The sequence below is a fragment of the Leptodactylus fuscus genome, chromosome 1 (genome assembly GCF_031893055.1).
Source record: "Leptodactylus fuscus isolate aLepFus1 chromosome 1, aLepFus1.hap2, whole genome shotgun sequence".
NCBI lineage: Eukaryota > Metazoa > Chordata > Amphibia > Anura > Leptodactylidae > Leptodactylus > Leptodactylus fuscus.
The window spans coordinates 192,996,044-193,018,874 of NC_134265.1; the positions used below are offsets into that span (position 1 = coordinate 192,996,044).

The window sequence follows — 22,831 nt, forward strand, 5'->3', positions numbered from 1 at the left end:
CTAAATATTTTGGTGTTTGCAACAGCCATTTCAGTTTGATATATCTAATAACTGATGGACACAGTAATATTTCAGGATTGAAATGAGGTTTATTGTACTAACAGAAAATGCGCAATATGCATTAAACCAAAATTTGACCGGTGCAAAAGTATGGGCACCCTTATCATTTTATTGATTTGAATACTCCTAACTACTTTTTACTGACTTACTGAAGCACAAAATTGGTTTTGTAACCTCAGTGAGCTTTGAACTTCATAGCCAGGTGTATCCAATCATGAGAAAAGGTATTTAAGGTGGCCAATTGCAAGTTGTTCTACTATTTGAATCTCCTCTGAAGAGTGGCATCATGGGCTACTCAAAACAACTCTTAAATGATCTGAAAACAAAGATTGTTCAACATAGTTGTTCAGCGGAAGGATACAAAAAGCTGTCTCAGAGATTTAACCTGTCAGTTTCCACTGTGAGGAACATAGTAAGGAAATGGAAGACCACAGGGACAGTTCTTGTTAAGCCCAGAAGTGGCAGGCCAAGAAAAATATCAGAAAGGCAGAGAAGAAGAATGGTGAGAACAGTCAAGGACAATCCACAGACCACCTCCAAAGAGCTGCAGCATCATCTTGCTGCAGATGGTGTCACTGTGCATCGGTTAACTATACAGCGCACTTTGCACAAATAGAAGCTGTATGGGAGAGTGATGAGAAAGAAGCCGTTTCTGCACGTACGCCACAAATAGAGTTGCCTGAGGTATGAAAAAGCACATTTGGACAAGGCAGCTTCATTTTGGAAACAAAAATTGAGTTGTTTGGTTATAAAAAAAAGGCGTTATGCATGGCGTCCAAAAAGAAACAGCATTCCAAGAAAAACACATGCTACCCACTGTAAAATTTGGTGGAGGTTCCATCATGCTTTGGGGCTGTGTGGCCAATGCCGGCATCGGGAATCTTGTTAAAGTTGAGGGTCGCATGGATTCCACTCAGTATCAGCAGATTCTTGAGAATAATGTTCAAGAATCAGTGACGAAGTTGAAGTTACGCCGGGGATGGATATTTCAGCAAGACAATGATCCAAAACACCGCTCCAAATCCTCAGGCATTCATGCAGAGGAAAAATTACAATGTTCTGGAATGGCCATCCCAGTCCCCAGACCTGAATATCATTGAACATCTGTGGGATGATTTGAAGCGGGCTGTTCATGCTCGGCGACCATCTAACTTAACTGAACTTGAATTGTTTGTCCAAAATACCTTTATCCAGGATCCAGGAACTGATTAAAAGCTACAGGAAGCGACTAGAGGCTGTTATCTTTGCAAAAGGAGGATGTACTAAATATTAATGTCACTGTTCTGTTGAGGTGCCCATACTTTTGCACCGGTCAAATTTTGGTTTAATGCATATTGCGCATTTTCTGTTAGTACAATAAACCTCATTTCAATCCTGAAATATTACTGTGTCCATCAGTTATTAGATATATCAAACTGAAATGGCTGTTGCAAATACCAAAATATTTAGAACTAAAAATGATTAAGATTAATAGGGGTGCCCAAACTTTTTCATAGGACTGTATAAGGGAACATATATACGATTTCTGTAGCCTTTGTTTCATGTAGAAATTATGTTCTTTTTTAAATGTCACAATTTTCTGTCCTTTTTGATTTTATCTGAAGAAGTGAGAAGTTGTTGCATTGCTGCTGACCTTGAGCAGTTGCTAATGAACACAGAAAATGTCATTTGTCACAGTTACATGGTTAATAAACAGTGCATTAGCATGAAGAGCGGTCGGTCGCCTCTATGCATATATTTCATTCAGTGCACGCTGATTATTTACCCACTGGCAACTTTTCTCAATGTGTTTAGTGCAGTTATTATTGTAGCATAACCATTATTTTTGATAGCTGCTGAAAAAATGTCATAAATAAAAATTACACTATTGTTTTTTATTTTGGGTCCAATATTATTATATGTGGTTTGAACATATATATAGCTATCCACGCCCCTTGAAAAGGCCACCCCCATGTTTGCGGCAATCTGACACTCACAAATAGGCTTATGAAGAGTTCTCCTAGGTTGATATCTCTGCATTTGCAGTTTGAATTCACTATTCTGAAGAATCCCAGTGAAGACTCCCCTTTAATACAATGTTTACACCGAACACTACAGTGGCTTGCAAAAGTATTCATACCCCTTGAACTTTTTTGTATTTTGTCACCTTACAACCAAAAACTTGTATGTATGTACATGTATTTTTTTGAGATTTTAAGTGATAGACCAACACAAAGTAGCAGATAATTGTGAATTAGAACAAAAATGATACATGATTTTCAAAATTTTAATCAACTAAAAAGTATTGAGCTTCCTGTACTCTGATACCCCTAAATAAAATCCAGTGCAATTAATTGCCTTCAGAAGTCACTTAATTAGTTAATAGAGTCCAGTCAGTATAAATACACCTGTTCTGCGAAGGCAGTGGTTTGTTAGAGAACACTAGTTAACAAACAGCATAATGAAGAACAAGGAATTCACCAGACTGGTCAGATATTAAGTTGTGGAGAAGTTTATAGCAGGGTTAGGTTATAAAAACATATCCCAAGCTTTAAGCACCCCAAGGAGCACTGTGCAATCCATCATCATCAAAAATGGAAAAGGTATTCTACAACTGCAAACCTACCAAGATATGGCCGTTCACCTAAACTGACAGATCGAGCAAGGAGAGCACTGGTCAGGGAAGCAGCCAAGAGGTCACTCTGGAGGAGCTGCAGAAATCCACAGCTCAGGTGGGAAACTCTGTCCACAGGAAAACTATATGTCGTGCCTGCAACAAATCTGGCCTTTATGGAAGAGTGGGAAGAAGAAAACCATTGTTGAAAGAAAGACTTTGCATTTTGCCACAAGTCATATAAGGGACATAGCAAACATGGAAGAAGGTGCTCTGGTCAGATGAGACCAAAGTTGAACTTTTTGGCCTAAATGCAAAACGTTATGTGTGGCGGAAAAGAAACACTGCTCATCACCCTGAACACACCGTCCCCACTGTGACACATGGTGGTGGCAGCATCATGCTGTGGGGATGCTTTCTTTCAGCAGGGACAGGGAAGCTGGTCAGAGTTGATGGGAGGATGGATGGGGCTAAATACAGGAATCCTGGAAGAAAACCTGTAGGAGGCTGCAAAGGACTTGAGACTGGGAAGGAGATTCACCTTCCAGCAAGACAATGACCCTAAACATACAGCCAGAGCTACAGTGGAATGGTTTAGAGAAAAGAATATCCATGTGTTAGAATGGCCCAGTCAAAGTCCAGACCTAAATCCCATTGAGCATCTGTGGCAAGACATGAAAAATTGCAGTTCACAGGAGCTCTCCATCCAATCTGCCTGAGCTTCATCTATTTTGAAAAGAAGAATGGGCAAAATATCTCAGTGTCTAGATGCACAAAGCTGGTAGATATACCTCAAAAGACTTACAGCTATAATTGCCACAAAAGGCGGCTCTACAAAGTACTGATGTAGAAGGGCTGAATACTTTTGCACATCACACTTTTCAGATTTTTATTAGATTAAAATTCTGAAAACCATGTATTATTTTACTTCCGCTTGACAATTATTTGCTACTTTGTGTTGGTCTATCAGTTAAAATCTTAAGAAAATACATTTGTTTGTGATTGTAAGGTGACAAAATGTGAAAAAGTTCAAGGGGTTTGAATACATTTACAAAGCACTGTATATATTGGAGTGGAGATGCATAAAGATTTTATATCATCCTGTCTGATTTAAATGTTCAGCTCTGTGTATTGATAAATGTTAGAACTAGTCTTGTGTCTTTTCTCAGCCTACATTACCATGTAAGTCAATGACTGCAGAATATCTTTGAATCCTTATATTACTCTGTGGTTTGGCAGGAGCTGGAGGATCGAAACCAAGAACTGGAGAAAGAGCTGCAGAAGGCGGAGCAGAGCTTGAAAGATACAAATTCAGAAAGAGACAGGATACGGGAAGAAATCAGCAGAGCCGGAGATGAGCTGGATATAAAAATCTGTCAGCTCAATGAATTGCGTTTGGGGCTCTCCCAACTGTTAGAAGGAAACTAAAGGCTGGATGGAAGCTTCTGACTAAACTATTGATTGTGATTGTCTATCTAGTGGGATTTGGGATGGCAGCTGGACCATTCCTAACACCTAATGAGAGACAGAGGAGCTTGGAGTGTAACAGTCGCCACTCGTCATTCTATTTACTGGCTTCTCGTCCATAAATAATGTAGGTTGTCTAGCTCAGGCAGCTTGTAAAGGTAGAAAAACCAGGTCCAAGTCCAGCACATTTACTTGCTATTACTATACTTCCGCTGCAATTCTAATTGAAACTAGAATTTTTCTTTTCTCTGTAGTTTGTACCAATTTCTAACTAGGAACAAAAGCCATGAAACAAAACCAAAAGGAACATGAGAACTGTGCACCAGATTAGATGTATGTCCATGTAATACAAGCAAGACCTGTTCCATATGGTGAGAGAATAAAGAGTAAATTCACTGTGCATTTCCACATTATAAACCAACTTTATCAGGGCAAAAACATAAAATCCCACAAAACCTGGGGTCTGCCATGTCAATGCCTTAAATAAATACATAACTGGACTGTTACCTTTCTCTGAAAAGGAATATTTGTAGACACAGGTATTGTATCCTAACCAGTTTCATTCAAGGTACTTATCATAAAAAGGGGAGAGGATAATGATATTGTCTGCACTAAAATCAGACATGGGCACACATCTCAATTACTTTGGGTTTCAGGGATAATCCTTCTTAGTGATAGCTATAATATGGATTGCAGAGAAGAGAATTGAAAATGTTCATACAAACATTGTGGTTTTGGGATACTAGCCTAATACATGCAATCATATTTTGCTGATATGCAGCTTAAATAAATTGCTACATACAGGGCTGGTGGTTTCAGATAATATGCAGATTAGCAAATAACATTAAAGAGATTGGCCAGGCATTTTTTTTTTATATTTATGGGCTATCAATAGAGCTGATCAAATGATTATTGCAGGTTGAACCCCAACCAATATCAAGTATAGGTAATCAATTTTTAATCCTGGAAATACATATAAAAGATTAATCCGCAGAAAATGTTCAAAGAATAAGTTATTTGTGTCAGTGGTTTGCCTTCCTGACCATCTAATGACCTAAACTTACCCATACTAGCAGCATCACAGGAATCTACATTGCAGTAAGTTCAAGTCAATAGAGCTGCTGCAGGGACAGGATTTGTGGCCCATACCACATATTACAAAATTATTACAGTCTTCTTAAGGTAACCTAATATATTGTCATCATTTGTGGCATTTAAGACAATGTGGTAGATGCTACCTAAAAGAAACCAGTGACAGGTGACCACATAGAACAGAGAATATATCTTTAGTTGGGCGTTTCTCAGATTGTGACTCTGGATGCCATCTCAGGAATTAAGAAAAGACTGTGTGAAAAGTATTCTCACAAGTAATGGAAATGTTGCAGTATATAGGGTTGGCCTAATGTCTGAATTGTTTAAGGCTGCTTTCACATGACTGTATTCAGTGTTTGTAAGGCAAAATCAGGTGTGAGTCCAAAATATGTAAGACGTACAAATTATTTCCATTATACAGTGATGTCTGTAAGTTTGGCACCACTGGAATTTTAACAAAAAAGAAGTATTTCTCCCAGAAAATTATTGTAATTACACGTTTTGTTATACACATGTTTATTTCCTTTGTGTGTATTGGAACAACACAAAAAAACAGGAAAAAAAAAGAGAAACTGGACATAATTTCACACAAAGTTCCAAAAATTGACAAAATTGTTTTCAAAATTGTGGGTGTGTGAAAAACATTTTTCAATTATGTGATGCTTGTTCAAACTCATCTGTGGCAAGTAACAGGTGTGGGCAATATAAAAAAAATTAAATCACACCTGAATCCAGATAAAATGGCGAGATGTTGTCTCAGTCTTTGCATTATGTGTCTGTGTGTGCCACATTAAGCATGGAGAACAGAAATGGGAGAAGATAACTGTCTGTTGATAATTTTCCACAATTTTGGAAATCTCAAGTCCATCTCCACAGATCTTGATGTTCCTTTGTCCACGGTGTGCAACATAATCAAAAATTTTAAAACCCATGGCGCTGTAGCCAATCTCCCTGGACAGAAGAGAAAAATTGATGAAAGGTTGCAACGCAGAATAGTCTGGTGGATAACAGCCTCATTCAAGTTCCAAAGAAATTCAAACTGTCCTGCAGCTAGACTGCAATTTGCCAAAATGTATGTGAGTAAACCAAAATCCTAGATCTAAATTCCATTGAAAACCTGTGGAGCGATATTAAAATTGTTGTTGGGAGAAGGCACCCTGCAAATATGAGAGACTTGGAGAAGTTTGAACACTGCACCAAAGTTCTAGTTGGCTGTAAGAAGCTTGATGGTTATAGGAAGTGATTGATTACAGATATTTTTTTTTCCCCAAAGGGGTGTGCAACTAGATATTAAGTTAGAGGTCTAGTAATTTTGTCCAGCCCATTTTTGGTCATTTTTTTATTTTGTGTGTTGTTCCAATACACACAAAGGAAGTAAACATGTATATAACAAAACGTGTAATTTTCTAGAAGTACAGTACTTAATTTTCTAGAAAAAATTCACTGATGCCAACACTTACGACCATGACAGTACCTTTTTGCTTTTTTCTGTTCCACTCCTGATTTTGACTTACAAATACTGCCTAAGGCTCCATATAGTGAAACACAACAAAAAAAACAAAAACCGCTGCCGAAGAAAAACCTTCTTTTTGCAGCGTTTTGCTATGTGGGGCCTTTGCCTCACAGTATAAGGACACTCATTTAGATGTTATAGTATATACTTATAGTACTCCTTTTCAAACAACAAACGCAGTTCCCATTTTCCTCTTCAGATCACTGACCTCCATCTCATCTCATTCCCAGCATCTCACAGTTATGAACAGTTAGGGTAAGTTCACACAGGTTTTTTGGCCCGGAACCTGAGGCGGAGGCCGCCTCAGGTTCCTGACCAAAATACAGGTAGCTGTGACTGGATGCTGGTGCAGTGCACTGGCATCCAGTTGCGCACTCTGCTCCGTATTAGGCTCCAGTCGGGAGGAAGGTGTCTTCAGGTGGATGTTGCGAGGCAAATCCGCCTGAAAGAATGAGCATGTCACTTCTTTTTTCTGGGAGCTGGAACAAACGACTCCTGGAAAAAAGAAGTCACCGACTCCCATTGATTTCAATGGGAGCCGTCTTTTTGGTCAGGATTTGAGGCAGATACGACCTCAAAATCCTGAACAAAAAAACCTATGTGAACTTACCCTTAGTATTCAGCCACCAAGTGAAAAGATTAACCACTAACAAAACTGTGATATCATATCTGAAGATAAACTGTTCCTAATCATGAGGTTTTGGGAATGGAGGTCACTGACCTGAAAAGGTAGTTGAGAACTGTGTTTGCAATTAGGTTTTCTTTTTCTTTTCGCTGATATACCTGCTTTTTGCGCTTTTAAGTCAAGTGATCGACATTGTGTCCTTTCTATAGATCTTCCTCACAGTTTGACTGCCAGACCTAGGACATGCTGCATTTTGGTGAGGAAAAAAAAGTGCCAGAGACGCAAAAAAACCCCTCCCCTGGAAAATATAGAGGAAAACTTACATTTCCCCTTCCTGCTGCATCTGCTTCTGAAGTGCATCAAAACCTGCAATGGAGTTTTTCCAAAATATCCTAACGCAGTGGGAAAAAAAACGCTTAATTTTACAGTACCAGCAAAGTGGTTGAGATTCTGGCTAATCCAATCCACACATTGCAGAAAAATAAGCGCTGCGGAAAAGCTGCTTTTTTGAAATGTCAATTTTAGCTGTGTAAATACAAGCGTTTTCCCAGTTGATTTAATAGGGAAAGAAAAATAGTGCAAAAATACAATTTTTTTTTTAGCTGTGGTTCACTATGTGGAGTGTTCATCTAAAGCACATGGGTCAAATCTACTGCAGGATGTCCATAGCAGACATCTAAAAATGGATCTGCCCATGTTGAAAAAAAAAAAAAAAATTGCTGTGCATAACACAACCCTGCAGGCTTCATTCAGCTGACTTTAACCATTGATGTTCCCTTCTGCGACTTGCATATAAATCATATAAATTAATTATTGATGGAATTTATAAATGTACTGCTGGTAACCCAAAAATAATACAGTTGAAGGAATCTTTCAAGCAGACACTTGGGTAGCACAGAATAGAGGATATATAGTTTTCTATGTCATAGACAGAGATTGGGCATTCACATCTGTCAATCACTATGCATGGCTTTGCTCAGAATTTATAGTCTGTCTCTTAAATTCTTGCTGACATTCAAACAGCTTTTTACATGTAAATCTCAAGTTCAGTAGCCTCTCTATCACAATTTTTGAATAACTATAATGGCTGCGTATTCACATTTGGAAATTGGAGATTTTTGTTATTTAGTTATTTGTGGGAGGTATTGTAAGATTTTGTGAAATGATTCTAGTCATTTGTGGATAGGAGATTATGTCGTTGATGGTTACTAGCTACTAAATAGCCACCCTTTCTGTTAGAAATAGTTTATGGAAGAGTTTGTCATTGTCATGATCACTTAGCAGCACAGGTACATATAGCAATGTAAGAACCTGAGAGAAGGTGCTCTAATGTGAAACATCATTTTTTACCAACACTGGCTATGTAGTTGGCAAGAATATGGCCAGTTACAATCTGGAAACTATTATGATGCTGCTGGATCTTTTATTCCTAGCATGAACATGACTCCAGGTTAGAATAGGTCCTCTCGACAATTTTGTGTATCTCATTATTTGTACAGGGATATCTGAGCCCTTGTAAATTGTGCTCAGAAGAGAGAAAGGGCCACAAGTCTTTAACAATAATTTTTTTAGCCAATCACAAGCTAAGTAGATTACATTATCCTTTGTATGATAGGCCAAAAAGCATTTGGATTTGGCCTTATAGTATTCTCTAGTAGAAGTGTATATTTCATTAAGTTCTTGACTTAAAGGGGCTCTATCAGCAAATGTATGCTGTGTGAGCCCCACATATGCCTGAATAGGGCTATTCAGGCACCGCTAGTCTTATTTTAGTGCTCCTTGTTAAATGTTGAGCACAGGTTAGTTAAAGCTATTTGTATTTTGCTCCTTTTTTTCTTTTTTTTTTTTTAATCGAAAAAGGCACAATTGTCCCTTTTTAATGCAAATTGTCCAGGTACTGGAGTGCATTCACACCTTTTCTTTGTGTCTTTTTAACAAGGATCAAGCCATAAATACGGCATGAAAAGGATCTCCATTTAGGCCACACCTCTTTTCTCGTCAATAAGCAAAAGTGGTGAAAGCAACATAGCATGTGGGGAAAAAAAAGCACAACTGCTTCTTAAATGACGCGTAGGGCAGAAAGAGACTACAAAAGGAGCAATTTATGCTAAAAAAGATGCAAGCAGCTTAATAAATGTGCCCCATTGAATTTAGTGAAGCCATGTGACCGCCACTAAAAAAAAAAAATGGACAATCATGTGCCCGTTTTTCACTGTCATGTAAACACCTTTACATTCTCGCTCATTAAGGTTGGTGTCTCAACTGTTTTACAGTCAGAACAGGCTGTACAAGAGTCAGAATGACGCTAGGTTAACACCTGCGTTCATCTGTCCGTTCTGAGCTTTCTGTCTTCTGCATGCCAGAAGTCGGAAAGCTCAGACCGGGTGCGGCCGTGAGCGTTTTAGGATCTCCGTCGCGAAACCGGATTTTTTAATCCGGACACAGAGTACTGCATGTCCGACTCTGTGTCCGGATTATAAAACCTGGTTTCGCGGCGGAGAGCCTAAAACGCTCACCGCCGCTCACGGCCGGACAGCTTTCTCACCCATTCAAATGAATGGGTGAGAAATCCTCCTGCAGGTTTCCGTCTCCTGCTCTGTTTTAGGCAGGAAATGGAAACCTGAACTACGGAGTGCACAACGCAGATGTGAACGAGCCCTGAACTGATACTCCTCACTCCTGTTTGAGTTTGTTTTGTCTTCTATTCTCCAGTTGTCAGGACTCTTTTTTGCCTTTGGTTCCTGTTGGTACAAAATACAAGGGTTAAAACTCTATGTCTGTCTTTCCTGCCTCTGTTGCTTAGTCTGCTTACTTGCAGGGAAAGCCCTTTTTTCAGCTGTTGTTTATAATGGGTCGGCAAACGAGTCGGCTGCCTTTAGTGCCTACACTGAACCTTGCGGCTCTGTAAACCTTGCATCGCTTGGGTTTTTTGCGACACATGGCAATTCCTGCTTCTTTTCTCCAGTTCCCCTGTGTGGGGACAGCAGAGTCCAGAGTACGCTGGCTTGCGTACAGCTTTTATCCTCTGCTTAACCCAACACAAGAAATAGGAGTGTCTTTGCACTCCATTTTTTCTATAAGTCTGCTGCTTCCTTTCCTCTGCCTCTTTGTTGCGTTGCAGAGAACCATAATTCTGTACATTCTAGTTCAACTGACTAGTACTGTTGCGTTTCCTTTCTTGCTATTCACTTTCACACTTGCGTTAAGATGTCTTCCTCTGCGTCTGGTGGTGATGAGTCCTTCAGGCGTAAGTGCAAACATCTAACCTGTCACTCCTTTGAAATTTCTTTGCCTGACAGTCACGAATTCAATACATGCTGTCAGTGCCGCTGAAAAGAAGACTCTGAGGAATCAACTATTAGAAATGTGGTTATTTGGGTTAAAGAGTATGTCCAGGACACCATGAAGGATTTGAGTCCTTAACTCACTTGTCTCATAGGCCCAGTCGCAGTAGGCATCTGCTTCTATCATATGATCCAATGAGGAGTTCAGGGTGGTAAATGAAGCTAATTCTTCATCTGAGGACTCGGATACTGATATAGCGAAATCTCTTTTTTCTCTGGAAAAAATCCAGAGATTGTTGAAGTCCATCAAGTCAGGGAACCATGATGGTGACTATGGGGAAGCCTCTAGTTCCACCACTAGGGGGCCTAGGGCCTTCAAAGTGGACAACATGCTGAAAAAAGCTATTTCCACTGTGGAAACATCCAAAGAAGGCCTGCGTGTTATCTAAAATGTTCAAAACAATTCCCAATATCTGAGGACCAGTTTTAGACCTCGAGTCCTCCACTTAAAGTTTATATGGAGGTCGCCAAATTGTCCAGGTGAACACGTGTGCCCTCTGAAGACAAATCAAAGCTTCAGAACCCTATGGACCATCGGGAGGACTGCTCCCTGAGAAAAGCACATACGGCTTCCTCTGCACAGTATTCTATCGGCATTGCTACTAGTGAGGTAGCAAGGAAACTGTGCTCCAACCTCTCTTCTTTAAATCGATTCTGGAGTCTCTCAGGATGAATTGTTGATCTCTTTTAAGGGTATATTCCTTGAGGTGGATTACCTTAATGAGGCTTCTCTTCAAGTCTATAGCTTTGACTACGGCTCCCTGTCGCCCCTTTTGGTTAAAACCCTGGATGGCGGACAATGCCTCAAAGTTTAATATTTGTGGGTTGCCATATGAACCAGGCAAGATATTCGGTTAAGAACTTGACAAAATTATGGAAGGACTGGTGGACAAGAAAGGAAAAACCCTTCCGCAGTCCTTTAGTTATATTCAAGATATATATATATATATATATATATATATATATATATATATATATAGTGTTGGCCAAAAGTATTGACACCCCTGCAATTCTGTCAGATAATACTTTTTCTTCCAGAAAATGATTGCAAGCACAAACTCTTTCGTATTAATATCTTCATTTATTTTGCTTGCAATGAAAAAACACAAAAGAGAATGAAAAAAAAGTCAAATCATTGATCATTTTACACAAAACGCCAAAAATGGGCCGGACAAAAGCATTGGCACCCTCAGCCTAATACATGGTAGCACAACCTTTAGACAAAATAACTGCGAACAACCGCTTCCGGTAACCATCAGTGAGTTTCCTAGAATGCTCTGCTGGAATTTTAGACAATTCTTCTTTGGCAAACTGCTCCAGGTACCTGAGATTTGAAAGGTGCCTTCTCCAAACTGCCATTTTGAGATCTCTCCACAGGTGTTCTATGGGATTCAGGTCTGGACTCATTGCTGGCCACTTTAGAAGTCTCCAGTGCTTTTTCTCAAACCACTTTCTAGTGCTTTTTGAAGTGTGTTTTGGGTCATTGTCCTGATGGAAGACCCATGACCTCTGAGGGAGACCCAGCTTTCTCACACTGGGCCCTACATTATGCTGCAAAATTTGTTGGTAGTCTTCAGACTTCATAATGCCATGCACATGGTCAAGCAGTCCAGTGCCAGAGGCAGCAAAGCAACCCCAAAACATCAGGGAACCTCCGCCATATTTGACTGTAGGGACCGTGTTCTTTTCTTTGAAGGCTTCTTTTTTTTTCCTGTAAACTCTATGTTGATGCCTTTTCCCAAAAAACTCAACTTTTGTCTCATCTGACCAGAGCACATTCTTCCAAAACGTTTTTGGCTTTCTCAGGTAAGTTTTGGCAAACTCCAGCCTGGCTTTTTTATGTCTCTGGGTAAGAAGTCGGGTCTTCCTGGGTATCCTATCATACTGTCCCTTTTCATTCAGATGCCGATGGATAGTACAGGTTGACGCTGTTGTACCCTCGGACTGCAGGGCAGCTTGAACTTGTTCGGATGTTAGTCAAGGTTCTTTATCCACCATCAGCCCAATCATGCGTTGAAATCTCTTGTCAATTTTTCTTTTCCGTCCACATCTAGGGAGGTTAGCCACAGTGCCATGGGCTTTAAACTTCTTGATGACACTGCGCACGGTAGACACAGGAACATTCAGAAATAGTTCAATGCACTGAGCTGATCTAAACCTAGGGTGGTATATTACCACTAAAGGTGATCGGTTCTTTGGAGCAACAGTTATTCTAAGTTCCACCAATAAAGGGGAGCAAACAATAGAAAAGAACAACCAATTGGATTGACCCAAGGATAAATCCAAAAATAGAAAACTGTGCTGAACCTATGACTATATGTAGTGTGTAATTATAAAGTGTCGTCAATAAAGTATTTACATTTTATCAGTCATAGGTTCAGCGCAGTTTTCTATTTTTGGATTTATCCTTGGGTCCATCCAATTGTTTGTTCTTTTCTACAGGAACATTGAGGTCTTTAGAGATAGACTTGTAGCCTTGAGAGTGCTCATGCTTCCTCACAATTTTGCTTCTCAAGTCCTCAGACAGTTCTTTGGTCTTCTTTCTTTTCTCCATGCTCAATGTGGTACACACAAGGACACAGGACAGAGGTTGAGTCAACGTTAATCCATTTTAACTGGCTGCAAGTGTGATTTAGTTATTGCCACCACCTGTTAGGTGCCTCAGGTAAGTAACAGGTGCTGTTAATTACACAAATTAGAGAAGCATCACATGATTTTTCAAACAGTGCTAATACTTTTGTCCACCCTCTTTTTTATGTTTGGTGTTGAATTATATCCCATTTGGCTTTTTGACAATTCTTTTTGTGGCTTTCCATTGAAGACAAATGAAATGAAGATAATAATACCAAAGAATTTTATTGCAATCATTTTATGGAAGAAAATGAGTATTATCCGACAGAATTGCAGGGGTGCCAATACTTTTGGCCAACGCTGTATATATATATATTTCAAATTCATGGGTCTTGGAGATGATTCGGTCCAGGTACGGCATTGTTTTTTCTGTACCTCACCAGGACAGATTTATACGGACCACTCGCCATTCGCTGTCCATCAGAAGGCTCTAAAGTCCTCAGTACTGGACTACATAAAACATCACGTCCTGGAAGAGATTCCGCTGCAATATCAAGGGTCTGGAAAGGACCTGCGATATCTCAACACATCCATCACAAAAAGTAAATTCCGCGTGGAAACGGTGAAATCTGTAATATCTGTTCTCCAACAAGGAGGTTTCATGGCCACTCTGGACTTAAAGTATGCTTATCTTCACATCCTTATTCTTCTTGCTCACAGGAAATATTTAAGGATAACTGTGATTGTAGAAGGTCGGCTGAGACACCTTCAATTCACAGCCCTTCTATTTGGGATAATGTCAGCACCCTACGTATTCATAAAGATGGAATCTGTGGTAGCTGCATCTCTGAGAATCCAGGGGATCATGATTATTCCTTATCTGGACAACTGGCTGTTAAAAGCCTCCTCATACTATGTAAGCGGCCATTTTCTCGTGGCCTGTGGGCATGCACAGTCTGCTCTGCCCGAGGCCTAGAAATTTGAGGCCAGTGCCGGAAGAAGAGGATGAAGAGGACGTTGCTGACGAAGATGGAGGCAGCACTGGAGAGAGTTCTCTGGCAGCATTGGGGACGCCCCCAGTGCTGTTTGAGCGCTGGGACCCGCCCCCAGTGCTGCGAGAGAACTAATTTGCATACCAACAAGAACCGGGATTCCTACGGAACGGCGGCGTGGAGAAGACAATGATAGGTAGGAGACGAATAGCCTTTCTTAAGACTATTCCGACGTGTTACTAAGAAAAAAATGTGTTTGTATGATAGGATCCGTTTAAATTCTGTTCTTCAAGAGCACCCTCCCCAGGGATTTTTCATGCTAGGTCCCCACTATTATGCTGCTGGTATGATGGAAGGAAAGCGTAGATTATGATGTTAATCTATTTTCCCTTAGTCCCAACAGCAGCACAAGGCTTCATCCCTATGTGTTATGTATTTGTCTCTATAATTACATGTTGGGGGTCGGTACTTCCTTCCTTATATTGAGGAGGTGGAGGGGCTAATCTTTAACCATTTGTTTGTTCATTAAAAATTTCATTCTGTCCTACCAGCACACGGGCAGAAATATATCACTATTGTGCTGATGTTGGGACTAAGGAAAATCAGAGTAACATCATAATCTACGCTTCTCCGTTAACACATGGTCAGATGGTGCTAACATCTCTTAGAAGGTGTATTTATGTGTTGTTTTCAGAAAACTGTCTAAAGTTTTATGAACGTGGTCAACTTACTTAAGAAAACAGACAGATGGTCCATTCAGTCTGCTTTCAGTATTTTTATGCTGAGTTCACATGGTGCTTTTTGTACTGAAGAACTGTGCACAGTTTTTAACTCATCATGCCTAGCACATGGCACTATACTTCTTGCCTATATGGTGATGACCATTACATTAAACTTCTGGTGAGGTGTACAGTAACATTTGCTAGACATTACTGTTATTGAATACCGCATACAGTTCTTCAGTAAGAAAGCACCATGCAAACCCATTCTCAGAAGAAAAAGTGAAGTATATTGCTAAAAAATGGAGTGTGAATGTAGTCTAACACATGATTTTTAAGTGTGATCATTGTGTGTGTACGATATACATATTTATTATACACACATAGCCCAGATTTCATTTTGTGAGACACCCTAAGATTATCTGATTTCCTTTAGCAAACAGAACTACAGTTCCAATTATAATGTAGAGCAGGACAAACGTAGTACAGTCGACATTTTTGTTGTATCAAAAAAACATTAAAATGGGTGTGCCAAGTACTTCTGAGTTAAGACTTTCTTTCCTGTAGGGCTGAGCTACTTTGTGTTTGCTCAAGCTTCAGGTACTCGATAGTCTGTGACAAATGCAGCTATCCGGCTAGATTTACATCTGCGTTGGAGTCTCCACTGCAGATTCTGTGTAAAATCGGTGGAGAGAAAAGTCCTGCAAAGACCAAGTACAGTCTATGGAGTCTGCATGTTTCCACTGGTAGCCGCTTTTTAAGTGGACACGGTCTCCATCTTTGTGGTCGCCATGCAGACCCAAACGCTAGCGTGACCCTAGCATCAATGAAGAATACATTTTGGTTTTGTTAAAAGGATTGTCCAGGAATTTGACAACTCATAGAGGAAGCATGGGAGATGAAACATTAAAAGAAAAAAAACCTGTAGCTATCCATTCAGGCATGTACCATGAAGTCACCACTGGATATCCTGCATTGCACATGACCACTGAGGCAAATCAATGACCATAGGAATGGACCTGGTGACATAGGTTAGTAAGTGTGGTGCAGGACTTCCGGTGACAACAGACACTGGAACGCCAGGGACAGGTAAGCATGATGGGGTTTTTATGTTTCACCTTACATGGCCTCCAATATGAGTTGTCAGATTCCTGGAGAACCCCTTAAAGATCTCATCTCATAATTTTAAGTCCTCTATTCTTGGGAGGTTGGGCAAGTTCACTGATGCACCAATGAATAAACCATTCTTAATAAGTGTACAGTATTCATGATTTCCATGAATCTGACAGTTTTTGCCAAGCTATTACCCTTGAGTTCTTTATAGGATCCCTCTTGTATATATAAGCAGAACTGTAGTCTATTATAAAGTACATAAATCGTAATTAGAATAAAACTTAAGTCACAAGCCCTGCCTCTTGATGGTTTCCAATATAAAGTCATTGTTAAAACCACTAGAGGAATCGGTCTACTTACAGCAATTTTTTTTCAATGCCGCTATATGGTGTCCATATGCTGCATTCCTGCAGTGTCACTGGAAAAGAGGAACCTTTCACCAATTCTGGTCTCAGCAGCTCAGGAATGCAAAGAGAAAATATACTGGGAACGAATAGATATTGTATATGCTATTAGGGGTGAATTACAGTATAGCTTTTGCCTTCACATATCTGTCAGGAACCATCTTCATCCCCTATCAGGAAAATAGACAACATGTCAACTGAGCCATCAAGTTACTGGTTTGATTTTTTAAAAGCACAAACTTTGTTTGCCATTTCCTAGACTTTCCTCTCTTATGGATAGAACACAATAACAATTCTTATATTTCAAACTGTTTAGACTTTTGAAGCTTTTCTCAATTTTAATAAAGCTTTGCAGCTTTGAATAGTATTTGTGTGTTTAGTTTGTGAAATTCCTTTTCTATAAATAGTATTATTGTGACAACCTAAAATAGTAAATTGCCAAGAAACTGAAGATTTCATAGGCAGGTATCCACAAGAGGGCAGCCTGGATCTAACTGGATGCAAAATGCAGAAGAGCAAAAATGGACACCTTATAGATCCAAAGTGATGACCTTTAAAGGGATTCTATCATTTAAATGGTATTTTTACTCACTAACACCTAGAAATAGCCTTAAGAAAGACTATTTTTCTCCTACCTTTAGAAGTGTTCTCTGCGCCACCGTTAGGTGGAAATCCCGGTTTTCTTCAGTATGCAAATGAGTTCTCTCGCAGCACTGGGGGTGTCCCCAATGCTGCGAGAGGAATCTCCAGCGACGCATCCATCTTTGTCTGGAACGGCCTCTCTCTGTGTCTTCTTCTGGCGCTCTGTTCAAACTTCTACGCATGTGCAGTCAGCTCTGCCATTGTGTTAGTGAGGAAAAATACAATTTTAATGACAGAATCCCTTTAATGCCTTCCTGACATGGTTTGTTATTTTCGGTGATGCATTGCCACAGCTTACATGTATTTGGTCTCTGTGTCCATGTTGAACATACAAAACAAAATCCCACACAACTAATTTAAATCTTAAAATCCATTTTATTTATAAAAAAATATAAAAAGGTAAGAAAGGTGGGGAGCAAAACACAGAGTCCCAGTCACAGAAAGCAATCCGCAGACAGGTAAGTAATGCAGTACAGAAATGGTGGAAATAAATGTGGTAGTAAAACAAAGGGTTACTATATAAGGCCATGAACAAGACAATGATGTTAGAGAGTTACATAAACCAGAATTGGGATAAATAGTGTAAGTGTAAATAGCCATACTACATATAAGGATGGGTAACCAGCACATAAACCACCAATAGAACAATCTAGAGCAATACAAATCAAATGTAGCAGATGAACCCCAACGTGTGTTTCACCTAGATGGCACATTTATGGCATTTTTTTGCACAATGGCAAAGTTACTACCGCCCTCTGGTAACTAGCCAAGGTTTAAAACAACAAAATAAGCTTCTAAAATTAATAAACCTTGGCTAGTTGTGTGCTTAATGTATATTTGTACATTGTACATTGTGTTTATATTGATATTTAAATGAATGTTCTGTTTATGACTTACCATGTGACTACTATGATGATCCACCCCTGAGGGCGGTAGTAATTGTGCTATACCCTTATATACTTCCTCTTGGTGGTTATTAGTTAGCATGCAATCCTCTATAACACTTGAGAAATGGGAGTCTTCCCCAAAACGCATAGTATGTGGATTAAATAAAGCTGTTTTGCAAACTATACATCTGGACGAGCGCAGTTCCTCTACTCCAACAATAACCCATTCTGGATTTGAGTTTTGGTCCTTCACTCTATGCCTCTTGACACCCCACCCCTGGGCATTCATCAGTTCCAGCTGCTCCAGAAACCAATTATCCTGGATTATATGTGCATTATGGTAGTTGTGAACCATATCATAACCTAACAAGATGAGGGTCTTACCATTATTTCCTCACCAAATTACTTTACTGTTTCATTAGTATTACACAATGCTTGGTTCTGTCTATTTGTTTCATTTAAGCTATAGTTAAAAAGGAGGAGGAGAGACCAGGCCCCCTGGGTCCAACAAATCCCAACTGAATGGGTGTGAAGGTCCGCTGTCCATGACTGACTGGTCCTGAATGGATCACTGAAGCGCTGGGACGAGGCATGTATTATAATAACTACAATAAGAGGATGGGTGGACTCTCGCTCCATCATCTTTATAAATATTATATAGCTACCAGGCTCAGGCTCTCTCAGCTCAGAGCTATCCATCTGCTGTTAAAGTGAGTTACTATATATTACAGTTATGGAGGAGGGTGTGTTTTCAATATAGATTACAAAGGCCAATCTCTCCTCTTATACAAATATTCAATAACCCTCTTCCTCCCCCCCCCCCCCCCCCGGCCTTTCACCTCAGGTGTTTGGCGGAAACACAACTGGTTTCGCTGTCTGCAATCGGCGGGTCTTCACCAAAAACTACTATGCAAGCACATTTTCCCCAACTCCCTCTGAGGTTTTTCAGACTTCCCAGGTATCTTTGTTACGTTCCCTCACACCACTCATTTCTGATGTTTTCTCCTCTAGCTTCGAAATACAATGCTTGTTCAGGGTAGCAGATAGAGGCTTCCTTTCATTTATATATAACACCCCGCCCACTGACAATAAGGTCTGGAAGCGAGACCTGAATATTACCCTGACCCCTGCCCAATGCGTCAATTGTTGTACATCGATTAGCAAGGTCAGCTGGCAGGTCACCCTCAGAATTCTCCCTAAAAGTACTTCATAGGACGTATTTGGTCCCCCATCAACGCCATAGCTTTTTCCCTATGGTCTCACCCCTTTATTTCAGGGACCATGAAGCTCTGGGTGCTGCACTCCATGTGTGATGGATCTGCCCTCATGCCCAGCGTTATTGGTAGGATACCCATAGGTCTGCGCAACAGGTTTTGGACAGTCATTCCCATTTCAGGCCCCCTTATTTCTTCTTAAACCCGTTAACCTTAAATTCAAGCAATTCAAGTTACTCCAATTTATCTTACTAACTGCCCAGATCCACATCACCTTCAGCTAGAGAAAACCTTTTCTCTCAGTGCGCGTGGTTTTGAGACAGGTTGATACCATTATGCTTTAGGAGAAGGTCAATTCCACCATTTCTGATACCCACCCCATCTTCAGTAACGTATGGGCACCAGACCCTGGTTGACATTTTTATCTTTTTCCCCTGTTCCCTCCTAATATTTTACATATATACTACCTTGATATATATTATGCTGGATTTGTCATTTCATATTGTTATCGTGTCAAATTGTACCTGCATTTTGGGGCTATACCCTCTCCACAGACATTGTGCTAACCAGTTTGTACCAAAGTAGTAGGGAGGGAGGGAAACACAGAAGGAAAAAAAAATAGTCCAAAAAACAGAACCAACAACCACCAATTTGTCCCGAACCTGAAAATGAACTAAAACAGCCCAGGGCAGGAACAACAAGAATGGTGAGCTCTGTGCCCCCCAATGAATACAGGGAAAGGGGTTTTAGAGCGAGTACAAAATCCTGAGGTAGAGCTGACTTCTTTAATGATTCCTCCTAGTGGCCAGGTCTATACCCATGGTGTTGTCTCCCCCAATGAAATAAGCGAGAAATACTTGTTATACTCCTTAATAAAATTTCTTGTGAGTTTTAGTTTCCAAAATGGGGTTATGTTCTGGTACGTCAGAGGCTGTGCAAATGGGCACTCAAACCTGGTCATGTGCCCATACAAACTGTGGGGTACTTTTTCTCCATTAATGCATTGGGGCTAAAGCGACAGTTTATTTGGGAGCTCATTATATCCATTGATAAATTCCTTGAAGGGTCTAGTTTGTAAAATGGGATCACATTTCAGGGATTTCCACGGTTTTCGAATCTCAGGGACACTGCAGATGTCACCTGAAAATGATTCCATTTCTAACTGCCCTCCAAAAATCAAATGGCTCTCCTTGCCTTCTGCATCCTGCTGTGTACCCAAACAATAATTTACATCCAAATTGTGGGATGCATCTTCTCCTTTAACCCCCTGTGCCTATGTAAATCTTAGGTCTAAATTAACGTATTAGTGCAAGAAACTGAAATGTGTAAATTTAACTTTATTTTCATTTCTGTGAAACACTTTATTGGTTTAACCCCTTCCCGCCGATGGCACTTTTTGACTTCCTGACCAAGCTTGATTTTTCAAAACTGACGTGTGTCACTTTATGTGGCAATAACTTTGGAATGCTTTAACTTACCAAAGTGATTTTGAAATTGGTATTTCGTATCACATTGTACTTCATGTTAGTAGTAAATTTTGGTTGATATGTTTTGTGGGTTATTTTTTTTACTCGTTTTATTGAAGGAGATGCAACAAAATAAACAGGATAATCATAAAAAACATGTACAGAACAGCAAATAGGGTAAAACATAGAAACAGAACAACACAGAGAAAAAAAAAAAAATCGAGGAACTGCCCCGCCACCATCCAACCCCCGCCCCTCCACCATGAGCAGAGAAAATTGCAAAAACAAAAGGCATTACAGTGTCAGCAAGTATACAATTTTACCAACAAGTAAGGGGCAATGGATCCACCTGGCAGACCTCATGCCTCAGGGTATGTAAGCGCCTAACGCCGAGCACATGGAGGGGGCAGAATATTGGGTGACGGGGGAGTCGCACCACGCTCCCCAGACCTTAGTAAATTTCTGGGGGCAGCCCCTACCTTTGTATATAATTTGGTTAAAGGGGTGGATCGAATTAACCAGTTTGCGCCATTGAGACGGAGACCGAGGGGCCATCCACCAAAGGGCAATAGCCTTCCTGGCGTAGAATAGACTTTCCCGAAGAAAGATCCAGACGTGATGTTGCCAAGCCTCATCGTCCAGGATGCCAAATAAGCAAATTTCCGGAGAAAATGGGATAGGATGCCCCCACCCCCGCCCTTTTATTATTTATGGACATTATAGGGTTTACAAGTGAAACAACAATATTCAAAATTTTCAAGAAATTTCCAAAACCCATTTTTTACCGGACTAATCCAGTTATGAAGGGGTTTTGAAAGACCCTTGTATTAAAACCCCCCATATATCACCCCATTTTCAAAACTGCACCCCTTAAATAAGCCAAAACAACATATACCTAGTATTTTAACCCTATAAGTGCTTAACAGTAATTAATACAAAATGGAGGCGAAATTTTCAAATTTTATAATATTTTCGTTTAGCCCTAGAATTTGCACATTCACAAGGGGTTAAAGGAGAAAACGCATCCCACAATTTGTTATGTAAGTTCTCCCGACTACCATAGTACCCCACTTGTGGGTGTAAACTAATATATGGACGCACAGCGAGACGCAGAAGGGAAGGCGCGCCAAGGAGCTTTTAGAGGGCAGATCTGGCTGTGATCAGTTTCAGGAACCATGTCACATTTACAAAGCCCTTGAGGAGTCAAAACAGTGGAAACCTCTAGAAAGTGACCCCATTTTGAAAACCGCACCCCTCAAAGAATTTATCAAGTGATGCAGTGAGCATTAGTAACCCCAAAGTGAATATGTAAGCTGTGCGAAGTAAATTGGGTACACCAAATCCCATTCTATTTTCCCACTAGCTCCTATGACACAGACGGGGAAGAGGAGCATTCTGGGGAATCAGCGCTGGTGTATTATCTCTCATAAGCTCTAAATATGGGGTGTCCCCTGAAAACGCTCGCACAGCTTATACATTTCCTTCTAGTCACAGCCAGTTATATCCTAATGATTTCGCGACTTTTGGGGGTTTAGTCTTCACATCAAATCAAATCAAAAAAGCTTTATTGGCACGTCCGAATAGATATTTGGCATTGCCAAAGCTAGTAAAGTGTGTGTGTGGGGGGGGGGGAGTTGGACTCGGGTGGGTGAGTGGTGGGTATGGTGGGGGTGGGGTGGGTGGTTTGGGGTATAACAGTCCGTGGAGTCTCATCTTCCTCTTCGTTGGTGACCGTTATATGGGGAGATGGGGCGGGGCGGTTGGTTTGGGGTATAACAGTCCGTGGAGTCTCATCTTCCTCTTCGTTGGTGACTGCTATATGGGGAGGTGGGGGTGGGGTAGGGCGGGTGTATTGGGATAAATATAACAGTCCGTGGAGTCTCATCTTCCTCTTGCTTGGTGGCAGCTGGACACGTATTGGGCAGCGATCTCCACAGTGGCCTCTTCTTCTCCCAGTAGGATGTAGAGTTTCCTCTTCTCGTCTGCAGATATGAAGTCTGGGATGTGGGCAGAGAGTCTTTGGTAGTAGACAGCCCTCACAGCTGAGTATTTGGTGCAGTGTAGCAGGAAGTGGGTCTCGTCTTCTAGGGCCCCCTGGTCACAGTGCTGGCACAGTCTGTTCTCCCGTG

General features: G+C 40.5%; 1 protein-coding gene across 2 annotated transcripts in view; it reads left to right on the forward strand.

Moving 5' to 3' along the window:
• Positions 1–6,301, forward strand: part of HOMER3 (homer scaffold protein 3) — a 125,247-nt gene extending 118,946 nt beyond the window's left edge. For both annotated transcript variants that reach the window (XM_075280786.1, XM_075280778.1), the window contains one exon: positions 3,893–6,301. In XM_075280786.1, the coding sequence (XP_075136887.1) occupies positions 3,893–4,081 (189 nt within the window). In that variant the 3' untranslated portion in view covers positions 4,082–6,301. The remainder of the gene's footprint in view (positions 1–3,892) is intronic.
• The last annotated feature ends 16,530 nt before the right edge of the window (positions 6,302–22,831 follow it).